Raw genomic sequence first — 16,711 nt, 5'->3', positions numbered from 1 at the left:
GCCCCAACGAAACGGTGAGGTTGTCAATCTCACCGGCTTGCTGTAACAAAGGATTAACCGTATTGTGTGGAAGATGATTGTTTGCGAGAAAACGAGTAGAACAAGTATTGCAAGTAGATTGTATTTCGAGTAAAGAGAATTGGACCGGGGTCCACAGTTCACTAGAGGTGTCTCTCCCATAAGACAAACGAGCATGTTGGGTGAACAAATTACAGTTGGGCAATTGACAAATAAAGAGGGCATGACCATGCACATACATATCATGATGAGTATAGTGAGATTTAATTGGGCATTACGACAAAGTACATAGACCGCCATCCAACCGCATCTATGCCTAAAAAGTCCACCTTCGGGTTATCATCCGAACCCCCTCCAGTATTAAGTTGCAAAGCAACAGACAATTGCATTAAGTATGGTGCGTAATGTAATCAACAACTACATCCTTAGACATAGCATCAATGTTTTATCCCTAGTGGCAACGAGCACAACACAACCTTAGAACTTTCGTCACTCGTCCCGGGTGTCAATGCGGGCATGAACCCACTATCGAGCATAAGTACTCCCTCTTGGAGTTACAAGCATCTACTTGGCCGGAGCATCTACTAGTAACGGAAAGCATGCAAGATCATAAACAACACGTAGATATAACTTTGATAATCAACATAACAAGTATTCTCTATTCATCGGATCCCAACAAACGCAACATATAGAATTACGGATAGATGATCTTGATCATGTTAGGCAGCTCACAAGATCCGACAATGATAGCACAATGGGGAGAAGACAACCATCTAGCTACAGCTATGGACCCATAGTCCAGGGGTAGACTACTCACACATCACTCCGGAGGCGACCATGGCGGTGTAGAGTCCTCCGGGAGATGATTCCCCTCTCCGGCGGGGTGCCGGAGGCGATCTCTGGATCCCCCGAGATGGGATCGGCGGTGGCGGCGTCTCGGTAAGGTTTTCCGTATCGTGGCTCTCGGTGCCGGGGGTTTCGTCACGGAGGCTTTAAGTAGGCGGAAGGGCAAGTCAAGAGGCGGCACGGGGGGCCCAAACCACGGGCCGGCGCGGCCAGGGGTGGGGCCGCGCCGCCCTAGGGTTTGGCCACCCCGTGGCCCCTCTTCGTTTCGTCTTCGGACTTCTGGAAGCTTTGTGGAAAAATAGGCCCCTGGGCGTTGATTTCGTCCAATTCCGAGAATATTTCGTTACTAGGATTTCTGAAACCAAAAACAGCAGAAAACAACAAGCGGCACTTCGGCATCTTGTTAATAGGTTAGTTCCAGAAAATGCACGAATATGACATAAAGTGTGCATAAAACATGTAGATAACATCAATAATGTGGCATGGAACATAAGAAATTATCGATACGTTGGAGACGTATCAATAACCTGATTTACTTTCAGAAACAATAGAAGAAACTTGGGAGGAACCCTCCTTTTCATTAATTAGTTGAAAACACACAGCGGTCCTATCATATTTTGGCAAGGTGTCATCTTCTAAAATATTTTGTATGTAAGTATTTGTATGGCTATTATCAATGCAATAAGAAAAACACCCATGCAGGACATCATCAATATCAAGATCACTCATATGTAACAAAGAGATTTTTCTCGACAGTTCTTCACACCCCAAAAATAAAGTAAGTTCATCATGCTGATTAGGAGTAATTTCATCATCACAATACAATTTGCAGCACTCATTGGGTTCAAATTATCATTGGAGGAGCATTGAAAATTAAAATGACCCACTTCATGGCAAACTTCACAAATAAAAGGATAGAGGGCACAAACTTTTTTACCAAGATCATCTAGAGCCCTAAACCACTTTCTAGTTTTTTCATTAGCATGATGGATACAATATTCATCTTTGATTTGATTAATTCCACAAGGTCTATGTATTCCACAAAAATTAACATGCTTATAGGAAATAGCATTCTTAGGAGTTTGAGCATGCTTATTGCAATAATTAACAACAATTTCATTCTTCATGCAAGCCTCTTTAAAAGGTTCATGATACTTATCAAAATTCTTTTTAGGCAATTCAAAATGAGAAGCAAAAACTTTATAAAGATTTGCAGCAACTTGAGAGTCAAGACCATAAGTAGCACTCATATTTCGAAATTTATCGGTATCCATAAAAGCTTCAATGCATTCATAATCATAATTTATACCGACTCTTTACCTTTGTCGTTCTCCCATCCTTCGGCGTTGTCCTCAATCCGATCAAGAAGATCCCACCTAGCTTCAACCTCTTTGCTTGTGAAAGATCCTTCCGAACATGCATCCGGATAGTCCTTATGTTGTCCCGAAAGCCTCGCATAAAAATTGTTAACAATAACATTACGGGGAGCTCATGAATGGGACATTTGAGCATTAGTGATTTCAATCTCCCCCACGCTTGAGAAATACTCTCTCCATCACGAGGATAAAAGTTATAAATACAATTCCTATCAATATGCACTTCATGAGGAGGATAAAATTTAGAATAAAAGAGAGATGCAATTTCCTCCCAACTAAGAGAATGACTATTCTCCAACAATTTATACCAATGCGCCGCTTTACCAGACAGCGAAACAGAGAATAGCTTCTTCCTCACTTCATCCATAGAGATACCTGCACACTTGAATAACCCGCATAATTCATGCAAAAACAGTAAATGATCTCTAGGGTGGACAGTTCCATCCCCTTTATAGTGGTTATCCATAACACGTTCAATAATTTTCATAGGTATTTTATACGGAATACTTTCAGCAGGTGGATTTAAAATATCACAAGCATCATTAGAGTTATTGCATATGGGAGATAAAGTATTATCAGAGCAAATTTTTCCCCCTAAAGATGGGAAGCTAAAAATATCACAAAAACTAGCTTCCCCAAGCTTAGACTTCTCCATAGCATTAGCAGTAATTGCATTCATACTAATAACATCGCTACTAACATGCAAATAAGGTTCCATAGGTTTTTTAATTTTCGCATCAAACAATTCTAAATCAGGAAAAAGATTAAAAAGCTCACCAATTTTTTTGTTGTTTTCCATTATGCCTAACTAGTGTAAACAAGAAACAAAAAGTTGCAATTGCAGGATCTAAAGGAAATAGCTTCGAGTACTTACAATGGCGGAAAATAGCTTGGTAGCCGAGGTACGGAGTGTGAGTACCTTTTACCTTTCCACCCCGGCAACGGCGCCAGAAAATAGCTTGATGTCTACGTTCCCCCTCCTTTCCTGTAGACAGTGTTGGGCCTCCAAGAGCAGATGTTTGTAGAACAGCAGCAAGTTTTCCCTTAAGTGGATCACCCAAGGTTTATCGAACTCAGGGAGGAAGAGGTCAAAGATATCCCTCTCATGCAACCCCGCAACCACAAAGCAAGAAGTCTCTTGTGTCCCCAACACACCTAATAGGTGCACTAGTTCGGCGAAGAGATAGTGAAATACAGGTGGTATGAATAAGTATGAGCAGTAGCAACGGTGCCGAGAAAATAGCTTGCTGGCGTGTAGTTGATGGTGGTAGTATTGCAGCGATAGTAACACGGTGAAACGAGTAAACAAGCGATGAGTAACGCAGCAGTATTTAGGAACAAGGCCTAGGGATTAGACTTTCACTAGTGGACACTCTCAACATTGATCACATAACAGAATAGATAAATGCATACTCTACACTTTTGTTGGATGATGAACGCATTGCGTAGGATTACACGAACCCTCAATGCCGGAGTTAACAAGCTCCACAATTTGTTCATATTTAAGTAACCTTATAGTGTAAGATAGATCAAAAGACTAAACCAAGTACTAACATAGCATGCACACTCGTCACCTTCATGCATATGTAGGAGGAATAGATCACATCAATATTATCATAGCAATAGTTAACTTCGCAATCTACAAGAGATCATGATCATAGCATAAACCAAGTACTAACACGGTGCACACACTCGTCACCTTTACACACGTGCAGGAGGAATATAACTACTTTAATAACATTGCTAGAGTAGCACATAGATGAATAGTGATACAAAACTCATATGAATCTCAATCATGTAAAGCAGCTCATGAGATTATTGTATTGAGGTACATGGGAGAGATGAACCACATAGCTACCGGTACGACCCCGAGCCTCGATGGAGAACTACTCCCTCCTCATGGGAGCAGCAGCGGTGATGAAGATGGCGATGGAGATGGCAGCAGTGTCGATGGAGAAGCCTTCCGGGGGCACTTCCCCGCTCCGGCAGCGTGCCGGAACATAGACTCCTGTCCCCCAGATCTTGGCCTCGCGATGGCGGCGGCTCTGGAAGGTTTCTGTGGTTTTCGTCGAACGCATCAGGGTTTTCGCGACGGAGGCTTTAAATAGGCGAAGAGGCGGCGCAGGAGGGCTTCTGGGGGGCCCACACCATAGGGCGGCGCGGCCCCCCTCTGGCCGCGCCAGGATGTGGTGTGGGCCCCCCAGGCTTCCCTCCGGCGGCTCTCGGGTGTTCCGGATGGTTCCGGGAAAAATAGGAACCCGGGCGTTGATTTCGTCCGATTCCGAGAATATTTCCTTACTAGGATTTCTGAAACCAACAACAGCCGAAAACAGGAACTGGCACTTCGGCATCTTGTTAATAGGTTAGTTCCAGAAAATGCACGAATATGACATAAAGTGTGCATAAAACATGTAGATAACATCAATAATGTGGCATGGAACATAAGAAATTATCGATACGTCGGAGACGTATCACGGCCCACGCGCCCCGCCCGGCTGGCAGGCCGGCCTGACCGGACCGGCCACCGGCCTCCTCAGCGCCTGGGCCGGTCGGCCGGCTGGGCCACTTTTTGGAGCTTTTTTTTCTGCCCGTTTTTCTGTCTTTTTCCCCCAACAGTTATTTTTCCACTTGGGCTATAAATACCTTTCTTCCACCTTGAGCCCAAGCAGTTCTTCCCCTTTCTTCACCTCCATTGTTGCTCTTGGAAGAACTTGCTCTCCCCTTTGATTCCTCCCATAAATCTTGCTAATTCTTGAGGGATCTAAGAGAGGAGATCTAGATCTACACTTCCACCAATCCATTTCTTCTCTAAGTGAGGGGAACTCTTGGGATCTAGATCTTGGAGTCTTTTGTTGACTTTCCCCATTGTTCTTCCTCTCCAATCTCATCCTAGCATTTGTTGTTTGGGTGGGATTTGAGAGTGAAGGATTTGAACACCTCTAGTGTTCTTGCTTTGCATCATTGCATAGTGTTGAGCTCTCCACCACGATTAGTTCGAGTGAGAGACCGTGAGCTTGTTACTCTTGGAGGGAAACCTCCTAGTTGGCTTGGCGGTTGGTGCTCCGGTGATCTCTTCAAGAAGATTGTGAAGAGGCCCGGGCTTCTCCTTCGTGGAGCTTGTGAAGTGGTTGTGGAGCTTGCCATCTCCGGAGCGGAGGAAAAGCTAACCATAAGGAAAGGGCCATTATCCTTCGTGGGTGTGGTTCGGAGAATAGGGTGAGCCTTCGTGGCGCGGGGAATCCTTCGTGGGACCTCCACTCCTCCAAACGTGACGTACCTTGTTGCAAAGCAAGGGAACACGGGAATACATCCTCGTCTCCGCGTGCCTCGGTTATTTCTATACCCGAGCTCTCTTTCCTTGTGATAGCCATCGTGCTTGAAGTATATATATATATCTTGCTATCACTTGTGCTACATATATCTTGTGCCTATCTTGCTTAGCTCTAGTTGCCATTGTTACACTTAATTGAGCTTAGCATATCTAGGGTTTGTGCTTGTGAACTAAACGATAGTTTAATTCCGCATTCATACAAGACAAATCCGCAAGAGTTTGTAATTGCCTATTCACCCCCCCCCTCTAGGCGACATCTCGATCTTTCATTGGAACTATTCCTCACATACATGAGAATATGATGCTGCCTAAATCAGATATATTTGTTACTCTTAGGAATGATGGACCTAGCATGGATGAGGAGGACAAGCATTGGAGCATGATCACACATGGAGGAGATGGCAGCAAGTATTTGAGGATTGAAGATGACGCCACAAGTGAAGATTTCAGAACTTTGAAGCCACCATAAGAAGGGATGAAGACATGGACGAAATATAGAGATTCAGACTTCATAATTTCGTCCACAGCATAATATGGTGCTGCGTCACCTTTATTTTTGGGCCAGACCCATGATATTTTCGCAGGAATTAAGACAACCACTTTTTAGAGTCCGTATTGAAGGGGGAAAGGCCCTCTAGGGTTTGGTTCGGCCACCATACGTATGGCTGGCCGAAACCCCACCTTTTCCTCCTTTAAATACCTCCATAGCCGTCACGTTTAGACTCGGATTTTGATTAGACTAAAAGTTAGCCATTGCTGTAACTCTCGTGTACTTCTTTTGAGGCCAACGCCCAGAACAAGACCGACTATTCGGAATCCCACCTTATTCAATAAAGTTTTCATCTTTCATATGCAATATTCTGATTGCATCATTAGTTCTTACTTGTTCTCGATTTCAGGTAGGAATTAAGACCCTCGCTGGTCAGGCTGATCGTGCATCCGCGAGATCAGTAACTCCCGGAGATTGTCCTAGCGATTGCATTGGCGCACGAGCTTTGCACGTGTAGTCGGATCGTCAAGCACGAACTCCACCAAATCGATGCTATCATACTCTCATCGAAAGATCGGCCACCTTTGCCCTATCAAGTGGTATCAGATTTCAGGTTGCTCGGTGAGATTTTTACTGTTTTCCTAGTGTAGATTGCATCTGCCATCATACCCATAAACCACGAAAAAGCCAAAAAAAAACTACAGTTAGGGTTTAGATCATATCGTCCCATAAACCCCCTACCACGTCTTTGCATTGTCTTTTCAGTTTTGCATAGTTGAATTTGTGTCTGCATCTTCGTGTCGAGTTGCTGATCTTAGCGTCTAGTTCCTTTAGAGTTCCGAGTTCTGGTCATAGTAGTTACGCCGCCGCCACTCGCACCATATGCAGATCACCGCCATCATCGCCATCTACACATGCCACATACTTCTGCCATCGCCACATATACACCTGCCATATACTTCCGTCATCGCCATATACACCTGACATATACATATGTATACACGCACTATGTCCATACTCGTGTCCAGATAATCGCCGCCTTCCGTTTGTGAGTAGAAGAGCAAAGAGCAAAAAAAAGTTACGAAAAAAAATTGCAAAAAAAAAGTCAAATCCGCATCCAAGTCGGGTTGACCACGATTTCCACTAGTCAGGTCGAATTTAGTCCGAATTGGGCAGTTTTCGACAACAAACTTTGACCAAGCATAACTTTTACATACGAACTCCGTTTTTGACGTTTGACCACTCAAAATCACCGGGAGAAAAAGTTCTATCCAGCCACAACCAAAAAACGTCGGGAAGGTTGAGATTTTTGACCTTTAAGTTTACTACCCGGAAATTCCTGTGTTCTTCACTTATATCTTGCTTTTGGGCTATTCCTTTGTGCTTGTTGGAGCCAACCACCACCATATATCACGTCATCGCTGCTCGTTTACTTTGTAAGTTGTTCTTGTGAAAATTTATTTTTTCTCAACTTCAAGGCAAACTCTGAAGCTTCAATAGTTTCCAAAGTAGGAGAGGTACATTTACTTGATTTTATAATGTTTCTCTTGGCCATTGGTGAGTACCGTTTGATTTTCTATTTACACTCTTTCTTTGTGTAGCAATAGTTTTGTGTTCATGATTATTTTTTTGTATTCCATAGTAAATAATTGACAGCTTTATGAATTGTCACCATGTTTTATCTAATTGGTTGTTGTAGTGAACTATTAATTTCATTTTTTGTTGTTGTGGTGGCGTATGAGCATAGGGGCGGGTGAGCGGTGAGGAAGAACAAGAAGAGAGAAGATTATCACTACTAATGAAGCTTCACATACTGCTTGTGGAAAATCTTTCCTAGGTGGAAGCTTGTCGTCTATTGTCTCACATCTTCTGTCCACATAATTTGTCATCAGAGTGACTATTTCTCTCTTTTTTAGAGATACATAATTAAATGATGATGATTCCTTCTATTTTACGCATTTTTATCCTTCGAGTCTTATGATGTTTTGCAATATATTATGGCTTTTTCATACACATGAGTTTTTACATGTATTATACGGATTACAACTTTTACTATGGTTGGGGATTTTAGGAACCGTCCAAGCTAGTTAATCCAACGGTAGAAAAAATAGAAGTACTAGAAAGTACTGAAAAATAAGTAGTGGAAAGTACTGAAAAGTACTGAAAATATTCGTTTGCTAAAAAGGTAGGTAGTGTAATTTCGCCTGTTCTCTCGTCTCATTCCCGACCCGGCCGTCTCCTCCTCAGTTCCCCTACCGCCTAGGTTTCCGGTCGGCGCCGACACACACCGGCGTGGTCGATTCCCTTTGTCCGGCTTGAGCAGGTGTTCTCGCCGCGGCGGCGACCGTCTCCCTGTAATGCAGCGCACCATCTTCCTCGAGGCCGCCCTTGGCGCCGACCGCTACCTCTCCTCCCTCGCCACCATCCCCGACATGGAGTTCTCCCGCGACCTCCAGCTCACCCCCCGTGGAGCGCCGGGCCGAGGCAGAGGAGGTGGAGCTGTCGGTAGCCTCCAAGCGGCGCGTCGAAGCTGCGGGTGGCCAGGCCCGCCGCGTGACCAGAGGCTGGAGCGATGTGTCGGAGGCAGAGAGCACCTCCGTGACGGCGTCCAGGCGTGGCACGGCTTTCCAGGGATTTGGGGACGAGTAGACCGCGAGCTTGCCGATCAACATGTACACCAACGCTGGGCCTGGAAGCTGTTCGACGAAATGCGGTGGTGTTGGACATGATGATCAGGTGCTACGTCATGTGCGTCCGGTCCACTGCAACATTCTTTTTGGGTTTCAACCCCCAGCTGCAAATGAATATTGATTGATTGCTTGGCCAAGGTGAATGGATCCACCAGTTTGCTAATGCTAAAGCTAGGCAGATGAATATTGATGCAGTTCTAGGCAATTCGTTGGTAGATATGGAGAGAAACAAAGCTAAGCCTGACAGCGTTAACATTCATCGGGTTCTGAGTGCATGTTGCCATGGTGGCTTGGTTGATGAAGGGCGAGAACAGTCAATAATGTTGGTTCTTTTCATTGCCTTAGCTCTCATGGATTGGAATAAATTTAGCCAGTCACCAGTGCAAAGTAAATCCATCAACAACAATTAGTGACTTTATGTTTACCATCGTTCAAGATATGTGTACAGAAATATTGATGTAAATATCAACAGAGTACACGACTTCTTTGTAAAACTAATGAAATGGCCAGAAATCAAAATCGAAAGAAGAAAATGGAGTAGATGATTCTCGGAACAAGCTGTCTCAACATGGACTCTTCATTTGGAAACACAAGGATCTGTTCTCAAATGGATTCATCATTTGGATATAATACAAGGATATGTTCTCGGAACGTTGAAATCTGCACATATCATGGATGTTTTGTCCTTGGTTCTCAAACTACTAGCTTCACTTTGATACACAGTTTAGCTATTTTGTCCGCCGAGGCCTGTCGTCATTGTTATTCTCCATAGTCTGCAAAATCCCGAGAAACCAACTAGCTGAGATTACAAATTAACAGGACAATGCAACTAAAGCATAAAAAAATCTCTTTTCACCTCAACAACAAGCTGCACTGCCTCTTTTATTGTAATAACGTCCCTAGAAATAACCGTGAAAGTTGTGCTTGCTTCGGCAATGTGAACGGCTGGTCTCGCTGAAGCGGGAGGCTTGTTCTTTTAGAAAGTTGTCTCTAAGCACCCTGACAAGATTTAGTCATACCCAAAAAAACATTGAATATTTCCTTCACCATTCAATAGACAAAGAAAAACACAGACACTTAGCAAGCCACAAAGACGGACTTCACCATCTCTCTCATAGACTGACCACTTCTTGAACTTGTAGTGTGGACGTTGAACATCAGCCAATGCAGGAGGCTGCAATCAGCACTTCTTTTTCAGAAAATATAAATCGTTTGTCATGTCCAGAAAAAGAATTTGCTACAGTTTCCTAACATACTGAAATTCTACTTTGTCATATCCATTTACTCTGGTACTGGTACTGCAGTACCACACAACTGCTTGTCAAATCCTTGAACTAAAAGAAAGAAAATAAGCAAACCAACTTGCCAGGATCATAGATAGTGCCGCCGCGATCATTTCCGCCGCTAAAGCTCCTCCCGCGCAGCCCTCGAGCTCGTGGGCGAAGCTGGCTACCTTTGCAGGCGGGTGAGCTCCTGGGCTAGCAGGCAAGGGCGAGCTCCTTGGTGAGGCGGGCGCGGTGCAAAACTAGAGTGCGGAGGCAGAGATATGATTCTGCGGTGCGTCCGGCGAGCGGCAGCGGCGGCGTAGAAGGGAGTAGAGGATTGCGGCGTGGGACTCAGATCGTGCCCGCGAGCGGCCGTGCGGTTGGGTTAGGCTAGGAAGTTACCACGATACCCCAGATTACTTTTATTTAAAATATATAATTAACTAGCTAAATCGGATGGACAGAATTAATTCGACCAGTAGTACTTGGTAGTACATGCCAATCACCGTAACATAGTATTGCTAGAAAACATTAAAGTCGTAGCAACGCACGTGCATTCAACTAGTTAGAGTAACATGGATATTGTGTTATGTGTCAAGCTCATGCTTACGCACCCTTTCGTATCACATAAATCTGCGTGTGATATTTTGATGACTTGATGGCCGATCTGACGACGAGTCGAAAACACCTTCACAAACCACATGCTAAGAAGAACCTACGTATGCTTGACGAAACGTAAATACGCTATTGTGTACTTATAGCCGTGAACAAGCTGAGTTTGACATAGTTCTTGATTTTTGCATGTTACATGTGCAAACCTCGCATGGTGCCATTGGGATATTTGACCATCTGCAGACACTTTACATGCGTGGTAAAATTGATAAATTTACCAAATCTAAAGTTAAAGCGTAGCAAATGATAAATAAAATCAATGGCACGACCACGGCACGAGATATGTAGGCTAAATTAAGTCGAACCCCAATCACACTGGAGCTCGAGCGGGTTCCTCCTTTTCAGGCTTGTGAACTTGGCGCCGTCGGCCTCCTCCGTCCGGCGCCAACAAAATTGGGGAGGCGGGAAAACCGCCGCTCCCCAATCCAATCCACTGCCCATTCATTCTCCCCACTCCTTCTTCCCCCCGCCGCTCCCCAATCAGAAACCCTAGCGACGGTTCTGGAATCTTCCGGATCAAGGACGGAGCCCCTCCTCTCCCCCCCTCACCCCGACGATGGCCGACGGACAGCTGCTCGACCTGCTGCCCCAGATCCACGCCCTCTTCTCCGACCAGCTCCGAGTGGTAACTTACCCAAACTCTGATGATTCAGCCATTCGATTTCGCGCCGCCTTGCTGCCTGTGTGTGGTTTCTCGGCGTCAACCGTCAAGGGGACACGCGATTTCTTAGGTTCCGTTGGTTTTATGTTTCTTGCTGGCTCGGATGGTGCGGAGGATTTCAGTAGCTAGGGTTGCTATTTGTGCTAGGGCGTTGTTTCTGCCGGTGATTTTGGTGCCGCTGGTATGGTCTGCTGGCCCATTCTGGGTCAACGTCCGATTATGCGGGGGAATTCGAAGGAAAAGGGAGCCAATGTTATTTGGGGTTATTTGCGGTGCGGTTGCTCTGATTGGATTCATTTTTTCCTTTTTTTTTTCATGGTGAAAAACACCATTGAGGTGCAATGCATGGGTATCACATAACATCCAATGCATGGTTTTTGAGTCGCTGAATAATCGCTATATAGCCGCCGAGTCGTTTTCCAAAAATCATGGCGACTATACAGAAACTCAAAAACCATAATCCAATGAGAATGCTGTGTACCATTAGTTCAATCAGACTTCAGAGTTATTAAGCAACAATGTGTAGCTCAAGTTAACTATGAACCAATGTTTCGTCTTCTCACTTGAGATTTTTGTATGTACTTGTTTAGTGGTATTGTAATTGAGTTTGACCAACCCTATAGATAGAAATATGAGCATTTAGAGTACCAAATCGATATCAATAGATCAACCCTGAAATATATTGTCATAGTCTATGTATTATGCAACATTGTTGATGTTTATATTCCTGTGTCTATAAAATTGGTCTTCTGTTTTCTACTGGCTAAATCGTTTCAGCATGAAAACCTCATCAAAGATGGGTATCACATAACATCCAGTGAGATTCATGTGTACCATTAGTTCATTCAGACTTCGTGAGTAATTAAACAACAATGTGTTACTCAAGTTAACTATGAACCAATGTTTTCTTCTAACAGATTTCATACAAATGGCTGAGTCGGAATTTTTCTGTATCATCAAATGATGCCAAGAGGTGATAGATCACTTTCTCTTGTGATACTCATTGCATATCTGTAATATCCTGATCAGACCTGACTAGTCTCTTGCTCTTCCAGATTGCTTCAGGAGTTTGTCAACAAACATGGAGCCGATCACGAAGTGATTTACAGTGTGTCTGGGTGGTTAAAGAACAATCCCGAAAATTATTGCATAAAACTCACTTCTGGCCCTAAACTTGAAGGTAATGTGGGGACATCAGATTTCTTTTTCTGGGGGGTATACCCCCAACTTACAGCACTCTGTTTATGATTAATGTATGTTGTAGCTTAGAACAAAAATATGGACTATTTACCTTTCTCCAGTCTCCAGTGATATGTTGGTTTAAAGAGTCATCCTTTCTTCTAAATAGTTGTTTTCTTTGTATGATGCAGAAGCAAGGCAAACATTTAAGGATTCTTGTTCAGTTCAGGTTTACAGTATCCAGGCATGTATTCCAAAAGATACTGCTGTACTTTGGAATCCTGAATTCGTGCAGGCAGAGGAGCTTTTCAACCAGCCATCTGACAAAGAGAATTGCTTGAGAGATAATAGGTACTGCTCACTGCAGTCCCCTTACTTTGCCCCCAAAATAATGTGTAGACATACTTACCAAGGATATGTATCTGATTAGAATAGTATGAGATATCTGTTTGACAGACAAGGGGGGTGTATATTATAGATGAGTGTTGAATCAAAAGGCTAATAGTTCTGTCTCAAGCATATTTTGGTCAACTGTATTTTAGGCATGTCAATGTTTTTCTCAATTTTGTATAAGAAAAGCATGCCAATGTTATGGCACCTTTCCATTGTCATGGTTCTAAAGCTTCTGAATTCTCGAATAGGTTTTGTGGTGTTGTGAATTCTTTTGTCAAGCGGACTACAAATGGGAAGCAAGTGAGCTCAATTCCTCCGAAGCCTATGAATAGTGTTGTAGCACCTGCACTGTCAAAACCTAGTAGTGCTCCAAAAGAACAGTCTTCTATTGCTCGACAGCAACATCTACCGGAACCATCCAATCCAGTGAAAGGAACAAGCGTTAAGGCTGAGAAGGATAATGCTCCAGTCTTGGATAAAACTGTTAATGCTCCAGCTGTCAAAGAACCATCAGTTGCTGCAAATGCAAATAAAGCCAAACCTCAGAACGGGAAGAATGCGCCCAGTAATGGTGGATCCCTGGCTACAATGTGGGGCCGTGCATCAGCAAAACCCAAGGCTCCAGCTGTCACTAAAGTTACAGATGTACCAAGTGTTGCTGGTATTTTCTCACGAAACCTCATGCTTTAAACCATGTTGCTTTACTTTCTTGCATGTTTCATGTATAATCTACTCTCATATATGAACTGTACCACACTGCTGAAATTTCCATGCTGTAAATATTTTCAGTTACAGCTGATGCACAGATATGTGCAAAAGAAGAAGCAGATGCTGATAGCAGCGATGATGAAAGAAGTGCACACTACAAGCGGGCCTCCAGTGGTGCAAGCATCAGAAAGAGAAGAGCAATCTTTGATTGTTCAGATGATGATGACGATGACGATTTTGAAGCCATTGCAACTCCAGAGCCAGCAAAACAGTGTGCCAAGAAATCTGTCACTGAAGCTGCTCAAGACAATAAATCAGAACAGAAGAAACTGGAAATCAAGCAGGAGACATCGAGTGATGTGAAAGCCTTCACAAACGGGACAGATTCTGAATTGGCTTCTGAATGTAAGACTAAAAGCGGCAATGGTATCAGCCATTCTGGGATTACCTTAAAAGAAAAGAGCAACGATCCACTGACTGAAGGAAACAAGAAGGATAATGCTCCCGAGGCTGCTTCTACCTCACCAAAGAGAAGGAAGGTCTTGAAGACACGTATAGATGAGCGGGGCAGAGAAGGTAATACTGTCGCATGAAACAAGTTATGCATTGTTCTGTCATACCTATATCATTTTCTTAGGCTTACTGGTTTTTACGAAAGCAAAAACTAAAAATACATTCGGAACATATATTCTCCTTGCTATAATTCTATTGTGTAATCGTTAAGTTTTTTGCAAGAACTGCATGTTATCTGTTGTTGATAATCTATTGCAAAACATTTATTGTGGTGGCAGTTTTTGGAAATAATATCCTAATATGTCCAAATGTAGTAGCTAATCAACCCAGCGAACATTTTGTGTAAGCAACTTGACTTATTTATGGTTGATAGTCTTTATAGCTCAAGATTGTGTGTCTAATACGGAGTATTATTTTTCTGCATGTGTTGTTTTGAATGCATATATGAGAAGTCTAGAAATTGAGTTAAAGGTGTCATAAAACTAGTTTTCCAAGCAATATTTCCGTGGTTTGCATCACAGATTCACAATTATTTAAGCTAATCATTTTGCTTAAATTCTTCCATCTATTTTCCATACACATGATTGTAAATACCTGAAGCTCTGCTTGTATTCTATTTTAGTAACTGAGGTTGTCTGGGAGGGCGAAGCTCCTGCAAGTGATAAGGCAGAGAAAAATGTGACCAATACGGATGCCCCAACTAGGTAATGTGCTGTATTCTGTATTCCTTGAAATTCTTGAGAATTCTTTACTTACATTTTTCACCTTATAATTTGACCCCATGCTGTTACTGTTGGTAGTGAAACAGTTTTTGTTAGGCTGCTTAGCTAGTAACTGGTCTTTTCTTGTAAATTCATCAGACAAAAGAAATAATTTTGCATCAGAGTCGATCAAGAAATATATATTGCTTTAATTCATTGTTTAGATCATGCCACTGAACCATCTACTATGTACAATGGAAATAATAGAACATTTTAGACATCTTTCAGAAGCTTTACCATCTAGCTTATGAATAAGAAATATAAGTATCCTGGATGTCGCAACAAATTATATTTTGCTCTTTGAAGCTCTTACTTATAAATCGCTTTGTCTGAGGTGTTTTTAACCTGAGCTATTGCATCAGTTCTGATTCATCTCACTGATTTCTGTCCTTGACCATTTTGCGGCAGGCCAACTCTTCCAAGCAAGCCACAGCCAGCAGCTAACACTGAGAGAACCAATGCTTCCAGCAAAACGGCAGCAGGCAGCAAGAAACCTGGCAAGGCTGCTGCGCCCAAGCAAGGGAAGAACATAATGTCATTCTTCAAGAAGGTATAATAAGCCCGTTCATTTATCTGATGAAGCTATCGAGCAAACCATCTCCGTCAGCACCGGGACCTCAGCCACTGCATGAATCAAGCACCCGCGACAGCTGAACTCGCTCTACCTGAATATCACCTCGAACAAGGACGTCCTCACCAAGCGGCTGTACCTTGTAGCTTTTCTTCTATGGAAGCTGTAGCATTTTGTTTTGTACTAGTAGTTAGTACTATTGATTTGTCTTGTATCGGAATTGAAGATACTGCTAAACCACGCCTTGCTGCGTGGTAGGTAGTACTCCTGTTGTGTTAACTGCGTAGGCATATATGGTTCAGAATTCAGAGGTTCTCGCTGTACATAGCCCGTCTCATTCTGTACCTGCACTATGTTGTCCAGAAACTAGTAGAGATGAACGCCTTGTCTTCGTGTCTGGTTCGTGGAAAGTGGTTTTAGGCGCATACCCTGACGAATATGGCTTCTGAAAAAACTAGGTAGGCATGGCAGATATGCAATGCACCTGCAACGCATGTCTTGCCTTTGTTATTTCGCAGTATGGTGAGGTTCAGGTTATGGGCGATAGCTTCTGCCATGTCTGACACATGCACCGTGCCACACCTGTTGCTGCACGTTCCATGTGTTATTGAACTGACTCACCAAGTCAACCTCTGCAAGTAAAAAAAAACGCTGACGATCTCTTTACTGAACCACTGCCTATTGGTACCATCTGTTGGTAACTGAAGTAAAGGAGATGAGTGAAACGCAAGGAAAGCTTCGTCGCTATCAGGTAGCACCATTATGATCATGTCTCGTCGTCGTATCTTCCGTCGCCAAGCTTGCGATTCTAACCGCCGGTCGACCGAGCCGTGTCGGAGAAGACTGAAGATTTGGTGTTGGTGCTGAAGTGCTCTGCATTCAGAGCCGCCTTCGTGCGGGCTTCCGTTGCCACCCATCGATGATCGCCTCGCCTAACTCATCATGCTGCCCCGGCCACGGTGCATGATTGTGCCACGCCTGTTAGCTAAACCGAGTAATTATCCCATCTCGCCGATAAGGTGGAGTGTAGAGAGCATGAGGAAGGAAACTGTCATCATCGACGGTGGCTTAAGATGACAGCAAACTGTAGCGAGACATCATACTGATAGTGAGGTTTGTTTTGGCTAGTCGATGTGCAGAGGTAAAGAGAGGTTGTACCACTAGTGTGGTCTCCGTAGTCTGAGAACAGGTCAGCCTAGAGACGTGAACGTGCCACCTCTAGTGAATTCTTATTCGG

At 43.6% G+C, this 16,711-nt stretch overlaps 1 protein-coding gene across 1 annotated transcript; it reads left to right on the top strand.

Moving 5' to 3' along the window:
- The first annotated feature begins 11,244 nt into the window (after positions 1–11,244).
- LOC124664942 (nucleolin 2-like) lies at positions 11,245–15,777 on the top strand. The gene is made up of 8 exons (XM_047202355.1): positions 11,245–11,313; positions 12,267–12,322; positions 12,405–12,529; positions 12,720–12,879; positions 13,170–13,582; positions 13,711–14,205; positions 14,765–14,846; positions 15,312–15,777. The coding sequence occupies exons 1-8, from the start codon at positions 11,245–11,247 to the stop codon at positions 15,457–15,459; spliced, it is 1,548 nt and encodes a 515-aa protein (XP_047058311.1). The 3' UTR covers positions 15,460–15,777.
- The last annotated feature ends 934 nt before the right edge of the window (positions 15,778–16,711 follow it).

Source organism: Lolium rigidum, chromosome 6 (assembly GCF_022539505.1).
Source record: "Lolium rigidum isolate FL_2022 chromosome 6, APGP_CSIRO_Lrig_0.1, whole genome shotgun sequence".
Classification (NCBI taxonomy): domain Eukaryota; kingdom Viridiplantae; phylum Streptophyta; class Magnoliopsida; order Poales; family Poaceae; genus Lolium; species Lolium rigidum.
Note: the sequence above shows the minus strand (reverse complement) of the source record. Positions and strands in the feature narration are given on the sequence as shown.

What these genes read in the sequence shown, in the direction of transcription:
- LOC124664942 (XM_047202355.1), top strand. Translation starts at nt 11,245, where the DNA reads ATGGCCGACGGACAGCTGCTCGACCTGCTGCCCCAGATCCACGCCCTC. An exon ending in TCATCAAATGATGCCAAGAG is followed by an intron (nt 12,323 to 12,404) that starts GTGATAGATCAC and finishes TTGCTCTTCCAG; the next exon opens with ATTGCTTCAGGAGTTTGTCA. An exon ending in TTCTGGCCCTAAACTTGAAG is followed by an intron (nt 12,530 to 12,719) that starts GTAATGTGGGGA and finishes TGTATGATGCAG; the next exon opens with AAGCAAGGCAAACATTTAAG.